This window comes from Eleutherodactylus coqui, chromosome 4, assembly GCF_035609145.1.
Source record: "Eleutherodactylus coqui strain aEleCoq1 chromosome 4, aEleCoq1.hap1, whole genome shotgun sequence".
NCBI lineage: Eukaryota > Metazoa > Chordata > Amphibia > Anura > Eleutherodactylidae > Eleutherodactylus > Eleutherodactylus coqui.
Genome location: NC_089840.1, coordinates 134,936,273 through 134,955,479, shown reverse-complemented (window position 1 = coordinate 134,955,479; position 19,207 = coordinate 134,936,273). Strand labels below are relative to the sequence as shown.

The 19,207-nt window shown below is 42.0% G+C and overlaps 1 protein-coding gene across 3 annotated transcripts in view; it reads right to left on the bottom strand.

Moving 5' to 3' along the window:
* Nucleotides 1-783: 783 nt before the first annotated feature.
* Nucleotides 784-19,207, bottom strand: part of MDM4 (MDM4 regulator of p53) — a 40,676-nt gene continuing 22,252 nt past the window's right edge. For 2 of the 3 annotated variants that reach the window (XM_066600146.1, XM_066600147.1), the window contains exons 6-11: nt 16,083-16,144; nt 15,440-15,518; nt 11,239-11,390; nt 7,973-8,122; nt 5,951-6,031; nt 784-3,917 (exon numbers count right to left, since the gene is read on the bottom strand). In XM_066600146.1, coding sequence (XP_066456243.1) covers nt 3,393-3,917; nt 5,951-6,031; nt 7,973-8,122; nt 11,239-11,390; nt 15,440-15,518; nt 16,083-16,144 — 1,049 coding nt within the window. In that variant the 3' untranslated portion in view covers nt 784-3,392. Of the gene's footprint in view, nt 3,918-4,436; nt 4,714-5,950; nt 6,032-7,972; nt 8,123-11,238; nt 11,391-15,439; nt 15,519-16,082; nt 16,145-19,207 lie in introns of those variants that run through there. The other variant, XM_066600148.1, reaches the window with a different exon arrangement.

Here is a 19,207-nt window from a genome sequence, read left to right as displayed (position 1 = left end):
ACACTACCGGATTTCTATTGCAGAATCCGCAATAGTCACCCGAACAGACAATCCGTGGTATTCCACACACATTAAAAGAATAAAACATTTGCATATCCGCTGAAATAAACGGAAAGTGATTGCGAGTACTGCGAGCGGATTTTAAATCGCAGCATGTTCTATTCTTCTGCAAAATCTACATGGATGGCTTCCACTGAAGTCAACGGAAACCTTCTGACCTGCGGCCCATCTGCAATTAACATTTTGATGGTGTAGGAAAAACATTAAAAAAAATATAGAAATTTGTACTGCTTATGACCGACGGCAAACGTCTGCAATACAGATAAGCTAAGGTACACAGGGTCACCGGCCGTGGTCAAAGCCAGATTCCGTTGAAAGCTCCCGCATGCAGAATCCGACCCGTCCATGTAAGACCAGCTGAAGGTAAGGATGGAAAACATTTCCATTAATGTTAGAGGCTAACCACACAGTCTTTAGCTCTGTCCGTTTCATGTACAAAGTTCCGAAGTGTGTGCCGGAGACCTGTAGTAAAGCCGGACCTGAACGCGAAGCATGATACATGCATATGATGCTTCAAATCAGGGTTCACAGACCCACGGTCAGGCTGGGACGCACTTCGGAACGCTTTAGCTCTGTTTCATGTTTCTCTAGCCCTGAAGAACACTGAACTATTGATATAGCTCTTGAACTATTGATATAACTTAGTCTTCAGAGCCTTTGCCTTCACTCAAGATTTTACAATTTGGTCAAGATTTTAGAAGTCATAAAAAAAGGACAAAAAAGTATTTTACAAAATATGTTGTTTATTTACCAAAACCATAAAACGAAAAATCCAACAAAAGTTATAATCACGGTCTTAATGCATCTATAATTCTCCTTGCTGTGAACAAATGCAGATTACTTGCTACAAAAGGATCATATAGTGCAAATAGGTCTTCTTGTCTTTACTTACATACATCAAAAATCCTCAAAACGGAATAAGCAATAGGCTTCTTACATAGAATCACAAGCTCAGGAGCAGAACAAATCCTCTTTCAGGTCTTCTTTAGGGTTCCTGTCCACGGACGATAGTGCATTGTGTTACTCGCGACGATAATCTGGTCCTGAGTAAACGCAGTGCACGCTTTCCATAGTGTTGCTATGGAAAGCGCAGCCCCCTGTCCATAAGCTGAGAACCATAGCGATTTGTGCGTTTTTCCGCAGTAAGCCTATCTGTCAGGTAGGCTCACCACAGAGAACTGTCAGTTCTCACCCATGGACAGGGGGCCTTAGATGGTAAAAGTGAGCTAACCAAGTTTACCAAACTTGCAGAGCAGAAAATGAGAAAACTCTACTGCTGCCCACATAAGCAGCAATACTCCACAAACAATACGAATGGGTTAACAGTAAAATTGTCACAGATGGATTATAGAGGTGGTCTCACAAAATCGGGACCCTAACTTGCTTTTATATCCTAAGTGTCAGATTATAGAAGTGGGGTGATCATGAGACTCCCCTCTAAACGTCTGACCAGTATAGAGAAAAAAAGGTTAAAATTTCAACTAGACGTGGCAACTAGTTTTGCCTTTACAGTCTGAAATAACTGAACTGCAGATTACATATGAGTAGCTTACAACACTGCAGGACCTCCCTGTAGCTTGCTTTTTTCAAGTTACAATACTGGGATGAAGGAACTGAAAGAACAATACTGGGATGAAGGAACTGAAAGAATAAAAGAATGTGGTTATGAGCAACAAATTAAATGTGGTTTCTTTGGCCACAAAAGCAAAGTTAAGCATATACTTGCATAGAGGATCATAGTACAGAAATACTATATTGCTCAGTGTCGGCAAAATCATATCAACCTTCGGCTAAGTGGTCAGCAGCGCTCAAAAGGCTGGATTCACGCAGGCGCTTACTATATCAATTCGAGAAACTTGGACCAATATCATGATCTTAAATTCACAGTTCTGGATGCGAACGTGATATGTTTTTGCTTGACATCTATGCACCTGTGCTTTTCTGCATGTCAAAAGCTCTCAGGTGCTTCCAACAGCTAAAAAAAAAATTGCATCGCACTGGCATGTCATGCGAGTGTGACGTGAGGATTAAAAAAAAAATCCTATAGAAAATAATGGGTGATGAATCCCCCCAAAATGGGTCATGCGGCGATTTTTCAATCTTGCAGTACCACTTCAAGAGAAAAATCAGTAATGAGAACGCATTGAATTCTGTGTTATTTCCACATACCAGTTCCGTCCATATCACAACTGGGTGGAAATGGAATGTGAAAAATCGCTGCTGTGAATCCAGCCTGAAGAGGGAGATTCACATGTGATATCTTTCCACCACATATTTGGCCATGGTGAGTATGTTGCAAAATATGTATGTGTTGGTTATATGCCTAATTTCTGCACTGCAAAGGGTAAAGTCAACGGCAAATCAGCAGGGAACAAATGCAGATTTTGTATTGGATTTACCATCGCCAAATCTGCAATGAAAATAAATAAATGATGGATTTTGAAAAAAAAACAAAACAGTTGCCTACATCACTTTATCTCAAATGAGATATCACAACAAGTTGGAATTAAATTTTCAGTGGGCAAAAGAAAAAAAAAAAAAAGGAAATATATGACAGATTATAGCAGGTACAAAAGTAAGGTGCAAGAACAATGTTAAAGCAGGCGAGCCTCGGCTATAGTTTTCACGGACATGTAAGTTTTCTAAACACATCCACTATTTTATTTGTGTCATTTGCTTGCTTTCAGAAGTGCACATGCAAATTTAATTTGCTCTGGGCTTGTCAGTCATTTTCACCGTAAAGCCACATGTAAAGGGAACGCTTTAGCAAAATGAGCATCTGTACAATAGAAGAAAAATCACAAGTTTTATTGCCCTCTGCAGATATAGAAGAGCTAAGGGCATTTCTTCAAAATTCTTCATATTCGTGAGAAGGCAACAGAATTATAATACGATGAGAACAAAAGTTGAAACTTGGAAAACTGTAACTTTCTGTGATGCATTGCTGACTGTAGTTGCATTGTGACAGGTTGCAGAAAACACTGGCCGGAAGGGGCTTGAACACAGATTCCAGGCACATCGCACCGTCCAGATATAAATATATACTTATTTCTCCTTTATACATTCTTAGATCTTTATAAATACTCTGTAAGTGTTGTATTCCCGGTCATGCAACAGGAAATACTTCAGGCATAAATCATGGCAGTGATAACGCATGGTCAGGTATGGAAACTGGAATGAGGGGAAAAAATTCCGCTACTCCAGGTAAACAAAAACAAAAAGTCTTTCACAATGCAGCTATCCAGGTCTTCTTCAAACTAAAAAAAAAAAGGTGCTTAAGGAAAAAAACATTAACTTGCAAACAGCTGGAGGCCAGCAGCGCTCCTCGCATGCTACGCCACGTATGTTTTTACCACCATCTGTATTGGTTTCTGGCACACTAGACATCCCTGTCGAGTCTTCTTCAGATTGCACGCACAGAGAAAGCACGTCACCAAGTGGGCCGTCCGCCCATGTACTATATTGCCATTACGTGGTCGCCGGTGGCACAGCCTGCACAGTTCCAGTAACGGGCGGCTTGACTCCAGTGAGGCTTCTTCAGAGCTCAGCAGAGTTTCTGTGCTTTCTGAGAGCGTTCGGACATTTGATGCCAGGTCTAATGGCTCCAGAAAAGGAACTTTGAATTTATCATTGTTTCTCAAACGCACCATGGGGGCAGAAACTGTTCTGCGGCAGTCAGGAATGTCAATGCCATTTGATTCCTGGGAACTGACCTTAGCCGGCAGAGTGGGTGTGGAAAGGGTGTGAGTGAGCTTTGGATAGTCTGCATACCAATCCTTCCGTAGCGCCCAGCAGCGAAAGCAGTAGCGCTTTGAAGGGGAATTAAACTTATGGCAATTGGCGCACTGCCAGGAGTCCTGAAGAAAGACAGATAAAAAAAAAAAAAAAGAAGTGTAAATGTATTGTAAAACTAAACCATCAAAATTAAAAAAGTGGGTTAAAGCGACAAGCATGTCCTAAGGCCTCATGTGCACAGCCATAATGGTAAAACGCTGCGGGTCTCCCTGCAGCGTTTTACTCTTGTCTGTAAATACCGACTCTTTCAGCGGAGAGCCAGCAGAGACCGCATATGGCTGCGAGTGCGCTGTGCATGTCTGCGTATCACACGCACAATCTATTTCTCGTACGTATCTACACGCAGTGTCTACTTGCACATGTGCATAGATCAAGGAGAGTCCTTTGACTCTGTTTACCGCATATCACGTGGCCATCCATCGCACACGTGATACGCGGTGGAAAAACGCCAATGTACATGAGCCCTTAAACAGAGGAGAACCATATACCAGGAAGTCGAAAACATCTACATATGGTAGCTGTGGACAAAACGATCCTACAGATATGGATTGACACAAACCCACCTCCCTTGAAATTCTTTAAAGAAACTCACATTTCTCATGCAGATGGACTGGGTAGAGGCCTCAGCAGCAAAGGACACCCGGGTACACAGGTTTTTTGAAAGTTGGGAAAACTTTATTAACGTGTTGCCCCGATGAGCGAGGAAGGCTATTAATGAATCCTTTAATCTAACATCTTTGTATACAGGAACAATGGAGGGGGATCCCCCCAATAGCCCTGTGACTGATGTGATCCTAGGTGTGGGGAGAGCCCCGTATGAGCAGCCACTATGCAAAACTCCTGGCCGCTATCCGAGTCCTGTTAGGGCAATGCAGGAGGGGAGACGGCAAAAAACAAAAAAACTAAGCTTAAATTACTCATAAAGCCAACAAAGTTTGCTATTCAGTTTCCATTTGTTATAGAGGTTTAGTTACAAGACCTCACGCCTCCCTTCCTCCCTCCTACCCCTATGCAGTCCCCTGTAGTCCAACTCTCCCCCAACTTTCCCTCCAAAACTTTCCTTTATTAAAATGCAACAGGATAGGTTATAAACGTTTGTTCTAAATTACAATCGAATCCTCAGGACCAGACGTATCTACCACAATGCTTGAAAATGATTGCTAAGGATCTGATATCCTATTGCATCTCTATCACGGTATAACGTGCATCTACGTCGTAAGGCCCATTTAAACGCAAAGATGATCGCTCAAAAGATAGGTTTTCAGCGATTGTTTTGCATAAACTGCTAATGGACACGAATGTCTATTAGCAGATCATCACCTTTATTTGCATGTAAATTAGCATCCCGGACCAATATGCAGAGAACAGCAGTGGGTCTGTTCTCTGCATCCAGCTCCTTTGTTCTACCGTGGGGCTTCAAGTTGATTACAATGTGATCAGCAGCTCCCGTGGTGAATACAGCACCATGGACAGCAAACGGTCTATGTTCTCTTCTCTCTGGCTGAACAATGGATTTTATGCCCACCTAAAAATCATCATTCAACCAAATAGTGAAAGATGGAAGCATTTACACACAACGATTATTGCTCAAACGATGGCTTTTGAGCTAATTTTGAGCGATAATCGTTGCGTGTAAATGGGCCTTTACCCCACTTATGAAAAAAGTTAAAACATTTTGAAATAAACAGAAGAGGTGAGACTTAAGGCTCATTTACACACTAAGACAATCTTTCAAACAATTTTACATAAAGTTCTAATGGACACTAGTGCCCATTAGCACTTTATTAGCATGTAAATGAGCCTCCAGGAGCAGCTTGCAGAACACAACAGGTGGTCTGAGCTCTGCAATCAGCTCCTTTGTTCTCGCAGGGGCTGTCAGATGAATAGAAGGTAATTAGCTGCTCTCGTAGAAAGAAGCTCACCTTAAAATCATTGTTCAGCTGAAGAGTGAACGATGGTAGCATTTACACACGCAATGAACATCGTTTGAATGAATTTTGAGTGATGATCGTTGCGTGTAAATGGGGCTTTAGCTACAGAACTAATGGACAGCTGGGGATAAAAATGCAGTAAAGCCAATGTAAACAAGTCAAACCTCAGATTCGATCTCTGTATCTGTATCACTCAAACTTTGTGTGTCCTCTAAATCGTCTCCATTGACTGTAAGCTCGAGCACCTGCGGGGCACCAAGAAACAACTCATTACATGCTTGTATCTGCTATTGCAGCACAAAAAAAAAAAACTTGACTGAAGGAAGAGATAACATTTAAAAAGGATGCCGGCACATCACTTTCTGACACATCGGAGGGATTTAGTAAGCAAATTATGAGGACGAAACAGAAAAAGTGCCAAACGAATTGTGTTTTGACAGTTTTATACCTACCTTCACAGAGTTGTATTCAAAGTAGCGTATAAAGAAAATAACATGTCCAACATGCCTAGTTATACAAGTGGGCTCATAACCTGTTCAGTAGAGTCAGAAGACAAGTTAGCCTTTCCAACGGCATTGGCCATAGGTGCAGCACTCTCCTGACCGTGCTACCAGATTTTGGCAGGGCCCTGAGGAGTGCACAGAGCCCTTTTCACAGAAACATTGTGTAGCGAATTAACCCTTTCCAATCCACTGTTTGACGTCTAAAGTCATTCTGACTGAAGGCTGTACAGCTCCGATGTCGGAAGACGTCCGGCAGGGTATTCTTACTGTATATTACTGGCCGCTCTCTTGTCGTGGGCCTCTCCAGCATGTCCAATACCGCAGTACTGGCTCTAGCCAGCAGATGGCGCTATTGTATAATGGCAGAAAGAAAAAAATCCCTAGGAAAGCCTGAATCCAAAATTGGATTGCAAAGGGTTAAGAGTTGGCAAAGCTTTGCATCTGCTGGAGGATGACAATGGGATAGGGTTGAGCATTCCTACTGTAACCGAAGCGTTTCACTGCATATAGCGGCTTATACTGTGGCAACATTTGTGCAGTGTACGAGTGACATATGAACTGTATTGGTGGCATGTGTCCAATTTTTGAGCAATTAGCCTTCTGCATTCAGTGTGTGTGATGCAATTATCTGAAGTGTATGCTACGCTTGTCAGATGTGTGTTTTGCCCTGGGCTGATGTGTCTCCTACGTGTGTGCTGTGCTGGTCTCATATGTTCCCTGTGTATGCAGCGTGTATCTGTTGTAATTTGCGAGTCACTTAAGGGGGAGCAGTGGGCATACACAAATCTTGCATAGGGGTCCTTTGCTCTCAAATGGCCACAACTGCCTAGTGACTCGTACCAAGTTTATAACAACGCATGCCCAACTTTGATAAAGGCCCCTTTAGATGGAATGATTGCCGTTCAAAAAAAAAATTGTTCAGTCTAAATGCAGCCAACAACTGGACAAATGGTAACACTGTCCAACACAATTTTTGTAACCGATAAGCAGATAGGCCGCTCATAGTAACTTTAGTGCGCTGAATTCAAATATGACATCTGTTTTTTTCTGTCACGTAAGGTTTCCAATTATGGGAAATAATGTAATCCAATTGCTGTTGTATTTTTTGAAAATCTGCCTATACAATTAATCCAGAAGGCTCGCCATTAACCTTGCTTAATGAAAACAAAAGTGATTGCCCAACTATTTGGCAAATCACTGCTACACACACACATGCTGACTGAGCACTATAAGGGTAGGTTTATGTAACATGTAGGATAGGTTTCCACGTGCTGCATAAACGATGGATGATGAGCTGAACGCTGATCGTTCAGTGTAAATAGCGGACATTATGTTAAGTCAATGGAGAGGGGCGGGGAAGCGCGAGGAGAGAAATCTCCTGCAGCCTCTTCGCGCCCCTGCTGGCTGCTTTGTGAGCGAGCCAGCAAAACTAGCTCCCGCGCAACAGCACGGGAGCGAGTGTATGCGGAGATGAGTGTAGGGCATCGATTGCCCAACATTCGTCCCGTCTAAATGGGGCTTTAGGCTCCGTAGTCAGGTGATAAATGCAGGATTTTAAAAATACAGCTTGTAACCGAAAAATTGAAATAAAAAAAATTTAAAAAAAAGGCACCAAAATTCTTAAAATATAGGTTTAATGCAAAAATCTGATTTATATAGAAGATAATTTCCATTTAAACTCACCTTCTTTCCTTCATCTTTCGCCTCTTCATCCTCACCATCTTTAGAGTCCATACTTTCCACTTTCACTTCCACATTGATTTGATCTGAACGACTGTCATTTAAAAACCACAAGTCGTCAGTGGTATCAGAGACAAGTGCTGTATCTATGTCCTGCAAGGTGGAAGAGAAGGTTATTATTGGCAGGAGAAGCGTTCACAGTATATCAAACAAATATCCATTTAAAGCACCATAAACTAACTCGGGTCGCTTTCATACGGCTGGGAAAATTGGTGAAATTTGAATGGGGTCATATACATTAGCAATTTTTCTCTGCATTGCAGTGTGGGGGAAAAAAAACTGCGGCATGTTTTATGTTCGGGCGTTCCCTCAGAACGCTTCGCTCATTGTTTTTGACGGGGGCGCAAAGATATTGCACGGGGTGCAAGGTTTCCCATGGAAAACACATCACGGCCCGTATTGCGCTCGCCCATGTGAAATTAGCCTTATGAGAAGCCGATAGGGAGTCAGGGGAGGTTTTTATTTATTTTATACTCCCTGGTTCCCGCAATACCCACCTCTGAAGGATGTGCGCCAGACAAAAGTCCTGTGTGCATGCTTTCCCATAGACTTGTATGGGCGAGTGTAAGCATGGCAATCTGAAGGATCCAGGGAGCAGGAGTGTATAGAAAAAAAATATATATATACACCTCACCCGGCTCCCTGTCACCTCCCTAACAGCACCATAACTGCTGACAGGTTCCCTTTAAGCACAATTACATTAAAAAACGAGGGAGGAAAAAAGCCGGTGAATTAGCGGAGTCATGCCATCCAATGCAAACTAAAAGTGACCTAATGTCTACCAATCCAATTATATTAGTTCAAAGTTGAACAGAGGGACAGATTTAATAACATGCCGAATAATTAACAAAGTCAACCGAGGTATTCTCTACCCCTAATATAATGAAACCTTGTCAAATGAACAAGAAAGTGTTAGTTTCACTAATGACAGCGAATGGTTTCGTTTGTTTCCATTTTGGGGTTCCATCACAATGCTATTTTTTGCACCTGTGACGTAACCTCCAAACAGAATCAAAGCGTATTTAAAAACACTGTGGGAACGCTCCCCAAGCCATTAACCCCTTGAGTGGCATGCCCAGAGATTTTCCGGGATGACCTCCACTGCCCATTTCCGGGCTATCACTATGGGATCTGTAGAGCACAATGCCACAAGCTGTGGCATTCCTGCACAGTCCCACAGAGAACCAGTACAGGAGAACCAGAAAACAGAAGCAGGAAGATATTGCCGATCTGCCGGCATTCTCCCCCTTCTAAATTCAAACTCCTGTACTGGTTTGTTTACAGGTTGCCATAGAGACCATTGGCTTGTCAGAAGCAAGCCTATCGTCTCTGTGGCAGGGAGAGCTGGTGCTTGGCTGTCAGAGGACAGCCAGGCACCAGCTCTTACAGCAGAGATCAGAGAAAACCTCCGATCTCTGCTGTGTTAACCCTTTACATGTTGCAGTCTATGTGACTGCAGCATGTAAAGGGCTGTCACCATCGGACCCCCGGAATGTGATCAGGGGGTCCTGATGGGTCTCTGTGGAAGTCCCCTAAAGGGACAAAAAAAAAAAAAGGAAAAAAAAATTTTTTTAAAATAAAATAAATAAAAACAAAAAACACTTGTCTCCCTTTACTTTGTAAATAATTAAAATCACACATGTGGTATACCTGCGTCGTAATGACCCAGAGGAGGAAGTTAGTACATTATTTAACCCCTTAATGACATGGCCCCTTTTTTTCTTTTTTCCCCCCTTTTCTTTTTTTCCTCCGCCCGTTTAAAAAATCATAACTCCTTTATTTATCCAATGACGTCGCTGTATGAGGGCTTGTTTTTTGCGGGGTGAGTTGTATTTTTCAATGGTGCTATTTAAAGTACCATATAATGTACTGAAAAACTTTTATGAAATTCTAAGTGGAGTAAAAAGAAAAATGACATTCCGCCATCTTTCAGTGTGTCTTGTTTCTATGGCGCACAAACTGCAACAAAAACGACATGATAACTTTATTCTACGGGTCAGTGCGATTACTACGATACCAAACTTGTATAGTTTTTTTTGCTGTAGTACTTGTAATTTTTTTCAGACATTTAATTTTTTTAAATTATTTTCTGCGATCATCTTGTGTGCGCAATAACTATTTTACTTTTCTGTCGACATAGTTCAGCGAGGGCTCATTTTTTGCGGGATGTCCTGTAGTTCATGTTAGTGCTAATTTGGAATACATATGACTTTTTGTTCGCTTTTTATAGCATTTTTTCTGGGAGACAGGGCGACTGAAAAAGTGCATTTGTGGCGTTCATTTTTTACCGTGCGGGATAAATAATGCACTATTTTGATAGATCGGACATTTACGGACGTGGCGATTTCCCCAAGTGTGAAAAAGTCATGAAAAAGTAAAAAAACTATTACAATTTGGTATTGGTATAATCGTACTGGCCTGTCGAATTACCTTAATACATTATTTATACTGCTCAGAGATTACAGTGAAAAATAAAAAACATGCCAGAATTACAGATTCTGTTAATCTTGCCACTAGAAAAATTAAAATTAAAAAGCAATCAAAATTTTACATGTTCCAAAAAATTAGATAAATGAAGCCTAAAGTTCCTCCCGCAAAAAACAAGGCCTTCTGGGGCTCTGGCAATGGAAAAATAAAATGTATACGGATCTTGGAATGTGGCGACACAAAAGCAAACCTTTAAGAAAAAAATGTTTTAAATGTACAAAAATAGCAAAACATAAAAAACAAAAAAACAAAAAACAAAACAAAAAACCCCCCAAAACTGTATAAACTTGGTATTGCCGGGATCGTGCTGACTCAGAGAATAATGTTATCACACTATTTATTCTGCATGCTGAATGTCGTAAAAATGAAATCCAAAAAACAAATGGCAGAATTTTTTTTATTTACCCAATCTCCCTACAATTTTTTTTTACAAAAGTTATGCAATACATTATATATACCCAAAAATGATGCCATCAAAAAGTACAACTTGTCCCGCAAAAAACAAGCCCTCATATGGCTGTGCCAATGGAAAAATGAAAAAGTTATGGCTCTTGGAACGCAACTGCAAAATAAGTTGAAATTAAATGATTGGCCCATTTAAAAAACCTGCCCTGGTGGGTCTGACAGGGTGGTAGGAAACCCGCCACTGAAGGAGTTAATGAGGCAAACAAACAAAAGAGTATGTTTACATATAGAAATCACTGACATATAAAATATATTACCTGGTTAGAAGGGATGTCTGTGGAACCATTACTAAGTGGATTGTAATTTGTCCGCAGGTTGCCTAAAAACCACCAAGGTAGTCCTGCACCATCCCATTCTTCAAAGGAGAGGTTCAACCCATCAGACGTTAAAATTGCTGGATTTTCATTATCTATAATGGACAAAAACCAGAAACCTTATAAATTTTAGTACCATCTCCACCTGTTAACCACTCTATGAATAGGGAGGGATTTTTTATATACTAAGCTAAAAGATTCTGTTAAATATATTTATCAATGACCTGATAGAGGGTCTGCACAGCGAAACATTGATATATGCAGAAGATACAAAATTATACAAGATAATTAATACGAAAGACAAGCTGGGGGCTTGGGTAGAAAAATGGCAAATGACGTTCAATGTGGATAAATGTAAGGTTATGCACATGGGCGGGAGAAGAAACGAATGTCACCAATATACACTAAATGGGGTACTGCTAGGGAAAAGTGATATGGAAAAAGGGCTGGGGATACTAATGGACTGTAGATTTAGCTGGAGCAATCAATGCCAGTCAGCTACTGCAAAAGCAAGTCTTGGGGTGCATTAAAAGAGGTATAGGGGCGAGAACATTATTCTTCCACTATATAAGGCACTTGTCAGGCCTTACATGGAATACTGTGTACAGTTCTGGACACTGGTGCTCAGGAAAGATGTTGCAGTGCTTGAGGGGGTATAAAGAAGGGCTACATCTAGAAAAAAAAGTAGGCTTCATCACTAACACAGAAAGGGGTTCTTTACTGTAAGAGCAGTGGGACTGGAACTCTCTGCCTGAGGATGTGGTGATGGCAAAATCGATAGAGATTAAAAGGGGACTAGATGCCTTTCTAGACCGCTATAATATTACAGCATATAGACATTAGGCGACCAGCGGGGTTGTTAATCTCAGATGTTGATCCAGGGTTTACTCTAGCTGCCATTATGAAGTCAGGAAGGAATTTTTTTCCTCCAAGTGAGCGGGTGGGATGTTGAAACAGACTGAACTGGATTGACATGGTCTTCATTCAGCCTAACATACTATGTTACTATGTTTTGTTAGCTTAACAGGGTTATCGGACTTGTGTATAAAATAAAGTATTTGCTTTAAACCCTTCATGATCGCCCTTATGCATTTTTACGGCTGTCACCAAGAAGCCTTACTTGCATGAGCATAGGAATAAGGTAGACACTGGTGTCTCGTGCTAGGAGGCTGTCTGTCTGATGGCCGAAACAGCTGGGATCAGAGTTAGCTCAGATTCAAGCCACTTAATCCCTAGGATGCTGCAGTCAATGTGACCACCACATTTGAAAGGCCAACAGAGGGGGAAAAAAATAAATAAATAAAAAAAAAATAATAAAAATCCCCCTCTGTTGCCTTGAAGGTGACCTGAAGGAGAGTGAAGTCAAAGAAGTAGAATAAAACGTGCTTTATTTCAAACAGGTAACACTTTCCATGCCCTTTTCCTGCTTATGCTGCTTTTACGCTGGACAATTCTCGTTTAAACAAGTGCAAGAGAGAATGACATCACCGCTAATTTGTTTGCAGTTGTTTAGACAGGCAGATCGTTGAGAATTGTTCAATACACGCCCGATGCTTCACATTCCTATGTATACATAACGAGGCTGAAACTGAATGACAAACGAAAAGCAAACAAGAAGTGCACAATGACTTGTGTTTATACACAACGAGTGACAACTGTTACGTGTAAATGGGGCTTTGCTCACCACTGCTGGCCATGAATGGTTTCAATTGCCTTTGCACTTAGGACCATGCGAAAGTAATATACAATTCTATTCTTACCCAGCTGTCTGATGAAGAGGTCTGCGATACAATTAAAGGCCCATTTACACGGGACGAGTGTCATGCAAATGATGCCCGACGGAGTTTCCCAGTGCAGCTCGCTCCTGTGTAATTACACAGGAGCGAGTATCGCTGGATCACTCACAAGCGCGACCAGTATGGAGGCGGTGCGGCCAGGTAAAAACGCCCTTCCCCCTGCCCGCCTCCATTCAGAGTAAACAGAATTGAACGACTGCTGTTTACACTAAACGATTGCTGAATGTCAGTTTTCAAGCATGCTGAAACTGAAGGACTTTAATCCAGTTGTTCAGTCTCTGCATGCAGGGTTTTCAAACTACCACCAACGATAACAGTCCTGTGTAAAAGGGCCTTTACCTGCTGGTTTGAAATAAAGCTTCTTGTAATCTACTTCCTTGGCTTCACTCTTATTTGCGTTAATAGCAGGGCCAAGGTCTCTCATAACCCCATTAAGTTATGTCAACAGAAATGTGAAAAAACCCCCCCCAAAAAAAACCAAAAACTGGCTGTAAATTAGGTCGGCTGTCCACGGGCGTTGTGAAGTCCCGCGGCAGATCTCCGCCACGGGAGCCACCGCGGAATCTCCACCGGTTAGGCCTATCTAATAGGCTGACCGCGGAGAATCGGGGCAATTCGCAGCATGCTGCGAATTGCCCGCCGCTAGCGGAGAATTGCAATGGTTCTCCGTTTATTGACAGGAGCAATGCTATGGAAAGCGTCAGCCGGCACGGCCGTCTGCACAAAAATAGGTCGATTCCGCATGCGGGAGCCCGCAGCAGAATCCGACCCTGTGCCCAGCCAGCGCTCGCATGTACCTGTCCTGAAGTCTCCATCTGTACTTTGGATGGTAAAACACTGTGTATAAAATGCAGAGTTTTACCAATGTGTGGAGCTATGATTGCACAGTATCTCACGCATGCTGTCCTGCAACAGCTTCCTGGTTTCTCCTTCTTTCCTTGCTTCCTAGCAACATGTGTAAAAACCGCCACATGTACACAATGAAATTGTGTATGTAAAGAGTTTTCAAACACACAATAGAGAACAATAGGGCTCTATCACACAGTAAAATAGTATGCTCTCAGCCAATCACAGCCGTCACGTTGGTTCAAAGAGAGTGCTGCATTGTTTGGCTAAGAGCAGCGCTCGCTGGCCAATAAGAGACATCACTTCCTGGAGGCAGGATTTATGAATGTCACAACCAGGAAGTAATGTTCTGTCGGCGGCCGAGGAGTGCGGGAAGCCCTGCGGAGCTGTGGAACTTCGAAGACTGGCAAAAGGGACATTGACTGCACCTGCTAAGTAACGTATTCATTTTTTTAAAAAATGGAGTCTAGCTAGGGCTTATTTTTGGGATAGGACTTAAATTTCAAGCCTCTGCGAAAATAGCCAAAAATCGGGGTCAGTCTTATTTTCAGGGAAACACAGTAGCTAGGCTGGCTTCACACGAACAAGATTCTTGCACGGGGTTTGTGCATTGCGAGACGCACAAATCTTGCACAAATATGAACTACATTCTTTTGAATGGGGTCATACATGAGTGATCTTCACGATGAAGGAAAAAAATGAATAAGTCATGGCATGTTCAATCTTTGGCCGTGCTCTCGCATCACATGATCTATTGTTTTCTATGGGGCCAGGGGCAGCATCGCACCACGCTTTAGGTGTATGCAAGTCCGATGCCAGGTTTCCCACAGAAAACAATGGGAGACCCTCCGCGATCCTCTGCGGTGGATCACTGCTTTCTTAAAGTGATGCAAGGCGGTTTAGATATAAAAATGCCTCACTTCCATGGAGAAATTGCATGTTGGCAAGCACAATATGGGATTGTGATTCACGTCTCGATATTGCACTCGTCTATCTGGAGTTAGCCTTAAACCCCATTTACACTGATAGATGATCGCACAAAAGTCACTCAAATGATAGTTTGACAGTTTTGAGTGATCATCTTTGCATACTTTATTGTAGCTAATTAGCTACTATATAATATGCAGCTGGAGCAGGACACTGCCACCACAGCTAATAGAATAATACAGCTGCTTTGCATATGCAAACAGCTGTAGTGTTCTCTGTGCTTACAGCCCCTGCCCCGCTGTGAATTCACAGCAGGACACAGGCACAGAGAATGTTATCAGTGCAGCCAGCTGATAACACCCCGCTCCACTGATAACAGCTTATTGATCAATTCTAGCAAGCTAGAATTCAGCGATTAGCTACTCATGCACGAAACCTGCATGATGTCCCTGCATGCATACAGAACGAGAATCGCTCAAAAGAACGATTTTCGAGCGATTCTCGTTGAGTCTAAAAGGGCATTTAAACATAAAGTTCCATAAATTAGTGTAGTGTGTACAAGATAATCCACGCACCTTGTGCAAGCAGCTTCGGAGATAGGGAGGATGTAACCCCGATGTCCATGATCTCTTCTTTACTAGATTCATCATAACTCTACAGAAAATGCAGGTAAAACAAAGGGAAAAGACATCAACACCAACGTCATGATACTATGCAGAAAAGATGCAGCAATTATATACCAGCCGCCTTCTGAGCACCCGAGAGTGGACGGTTCCAAGAACATTGATGGATTCAGAGATTTACCAGGACTGGTTCAAGAAGAAAAACTCTTCCTCGTAATCATCTCTTCTCCAGAGAGGATCACTTTTGTGACCACATTACATACGCAAGGGTTTTATGTATGTAAATGTGTGCAATTAAGACCTCCTGAATTACATCACTGCTCTGTGAAACTGAGCAAACAGATTGCGCATGGAAGCAAGCAATTTCCTATTAGACAGAACAAGGTGGTGGCCGGTAAAAAACTGCTGCATCACTTTCACAGCTGTAAAGTGAGACGCTGTGAGAGTAGAAAGGGAACAGAGATGGGTAACTCTGTCCCTGCTCCGTGGATTCCAGATGAACCTGAGTGGTTTGTAAAAGCGGTCTGGAGATCCGACGCTGGCAGGTACAGAGAAGGGGGGGCTCTGTACAAGGTCAACAAACACCAGGTTTTACCTTCCGCCGCTCCAAACCGCCCGTAGCCTGCGTTTGGTCTCTTGAGGGACTTTGAGCTGCATCTGTAAAATCGGATGAAAAAAAATCCCTTCCCCAGTAATATCTGCGACTTTTAATCCAAGTTGTGTTAGTTTGTCTATGAGGACGCACACAGGGAGCCCCAAAAGAATGAACACAGTAAGAGGGCCTTGTGTACTTTACCTATGTAGCAAACAAGCTATATGAGTCAGCTGTACTGGAAGAATAGCAAAAACAGTGTAAAGAAATACATTTAGCAACTTCAGAACGGCCCTAAAGGAAACAGAGTTTGTCTCTTTACATAACGGTAACATATGACATGAAGCATACACTCATTTTCACTAAAGTTTGATTATATTATGGTAATGGATCCTAAAAAAATTCTGCAGACCTTCCATACTAGACCATCTCTAGTGTTTTCTCAATTAGAGTAGTAAATGTATCACCCCGTCTGTCCCTACAAAGGGACTATTTCTGGCAAAGCGACTTGTTCCCAGAGTGGGTTCATGCCAGAAAGGATCTAAACAAGCAAGAAGGATAAATCTTTTACAGGGAAAGCTTCACTTTATCCTTTTCTTTTCTTGATCTCTTCATGAAGGACATTTAAAGGAATAAACTGATTCTGAGCAGCAAGAAAGTATAGATCTACCTACAAAGTTAAAGCAGTTGTCCCACCCCAAAAAAAGTAATTCCCTGTCCACAGGATAAGGGGTAACTATCCGATTGTGGGGGGTTGTCTGCTAGAAGCCCGGAGTTCCTAAGTCCCTGTATGAATGGAGAGGTGCTTGAGCATGTGCACTGCAGCTCGACCCGATGCATTCGGGGACCTTCGGAAACACCATTCTTAGGATTAGTGGGGGTCCCAACGGTCTGACCCCCCCACCCCACACAGTTATCTGCTCCCCTGTGAATAGGAATAACTTCATTTAGTGGGAAAAACACCTTTACACCCTTAAATACTTTGCTTTAATCTTGTATGGATTGAGTTACATTCTATTTATTCCGCATTCATGTCTAAAACAATGAAAAATTCTGCCCTTTTCCAGGGATCATTAGGCACAGCACTGTGGAATCCAAAAAGACACACAGCGATATACAGCCGACATGTCAGGCTGCACGTCTGACAGCAAAGTCGACAGTTGACCTGAATGTGGATGGAGAAAATACTAAATAACTCAAAACCAATATTAAAAAGAAAGAAAAAAAAAGTATCCGCAAAGCTAGGCTCTGCTGACACAAAGCATCATGGCTTCCCTTACCAACAAGACATAACGGATCCCATTAACTTCTAATTTGTCTGTCATGTTTGCGGTTTTTTTTGCAGGAGGCTACCCACTATTTGCCATCAAAAAACAATAGAAACTTGAGAGAACTAAACTTAGTCTTACTATGAGCAGAGGCTTACCCAGCTTCTCTGGTAGGTTTAATCAGTGAAAGGTGGTCACAGGCAAAATTAAATGGATATACAGTTACTGTATGTATATGTGTGTGTGTGATACTTTTTGTATCAATTCCTTTTCAAAACCTCTGCTTGCTGCCATTCAAGAGAAGCCTCCATTATTTTCCTTCAACAGGTAAAAAGAATCCTACGTCCGTGTGATCACATGACCACTATGAATTCTTATGGGCCTTTTACACGGGCCAGCAGTCTGGTAAACATCTGCATGAGTGCCGGCATCACCGCTGGGGTCATCTGTGCTCATGCAGAGCGTTTACACTGACAGAGTTGCCGCTGGATAGCGGTCTTCTCGATCAGTGCTTTACCTTCAATGTTTACACAGAAGTAAAAGGCCGCGATCCAGCCATTATTTTATGCTGACTTAAAAGGCATCTCAAAAACCTGTGAACGAAAAAGGAGTGTTTTCTGTACATTTACATTGCACGATTATTCCCATTATTGTTCATTTGAACACATTTTGAGCTATAATCGTCCCGTATAAACGGTCCATAACCTAGAAGAAGTACTGAATGACAGCAGAGATAGTAAAAACCCGATGAATTAATGGTCAAAGTATATAGAGAGGAAAAAAAAAAAAAGCTTAAAAATAACCTTTAGTTATTGAAAGGTGCCATCGTGTGCTGGGAAAGAACTGTTAGAATTTTAATTGCGCTCTCACATTTCAAGAGGACTTATCACCTCCCCAAGCTAATCTCCCTTATTGTATAACTGCTAATCTATACATAAAAGGTTGTTACTGTAGATCTACCTTCTGTAAATAGCGCCCACAGTAGCTCTAATACAGCAGAGCTAATCAGCGATGGTATTAATGATCAAAACTGCTGTATTAGTACTGCAACTAGTGTTTTAGGCAGACTTGTGAGATCCCACGGCTCCCATGGAGTATGCGGCCAGGGGAATTATGGGAGCACGACTGAGCTGGTCTGAAGCCCCACTAATTGGAAGTTTGGGCCAGACTCCTAAGGAAGATCTACAGAGCAAAACAATTTTTTTTGTAGATTGCGTTCACACGTAGCCGATTTGCTGACTATTTTGGTGCAGATCTGCAGCAAACACCCCTTTAATTTGTATTCAATTGAAGGGGTGAAGTCTGCTGCAGTTCTGCACAAAAATCTGCAACAAAATCCACCGCAAATCAGTGATGTGTGAACGCACCGATAAATATGTATTTTAATCAGTCATTAATAGCTAAACGTTTTACCTCCCTACGGACTAAAACCGATGCTGTCAGGAAGGTGATGCATATCAACTAGCATATGTCACCAATCTGTGAGGGATCTGCGGCAGCAACATTAGAAGAGCAACTTGGAATTTGTTGCTTTTTTTCGAAGAAAAAAAAAGTAGTAGATCAACCTCAACCCTTCTATGATGTATACACAAGTCAGTTTTGCCACTTTCTACTTCTTTTGCGATTAAGTAAAAAGCTTTTGTAAAAATCCTGTAATAGCAGCTTGTGTAAATATACCGTTTAAAACTAACCTGTCCCAATGACAGACCAACTAATGGCCCGAGATATTGTGTGCGCTAGTCCTCTCAGCTAATTGGTTGAGAGGGATCATGTGGGCACATTCACGGCACCGTTTGTGCAAAAAATTCACGATGTGAGATAGCTCTGAGGCTTGAAGCCCATATAAAACAGTGTTTTCCA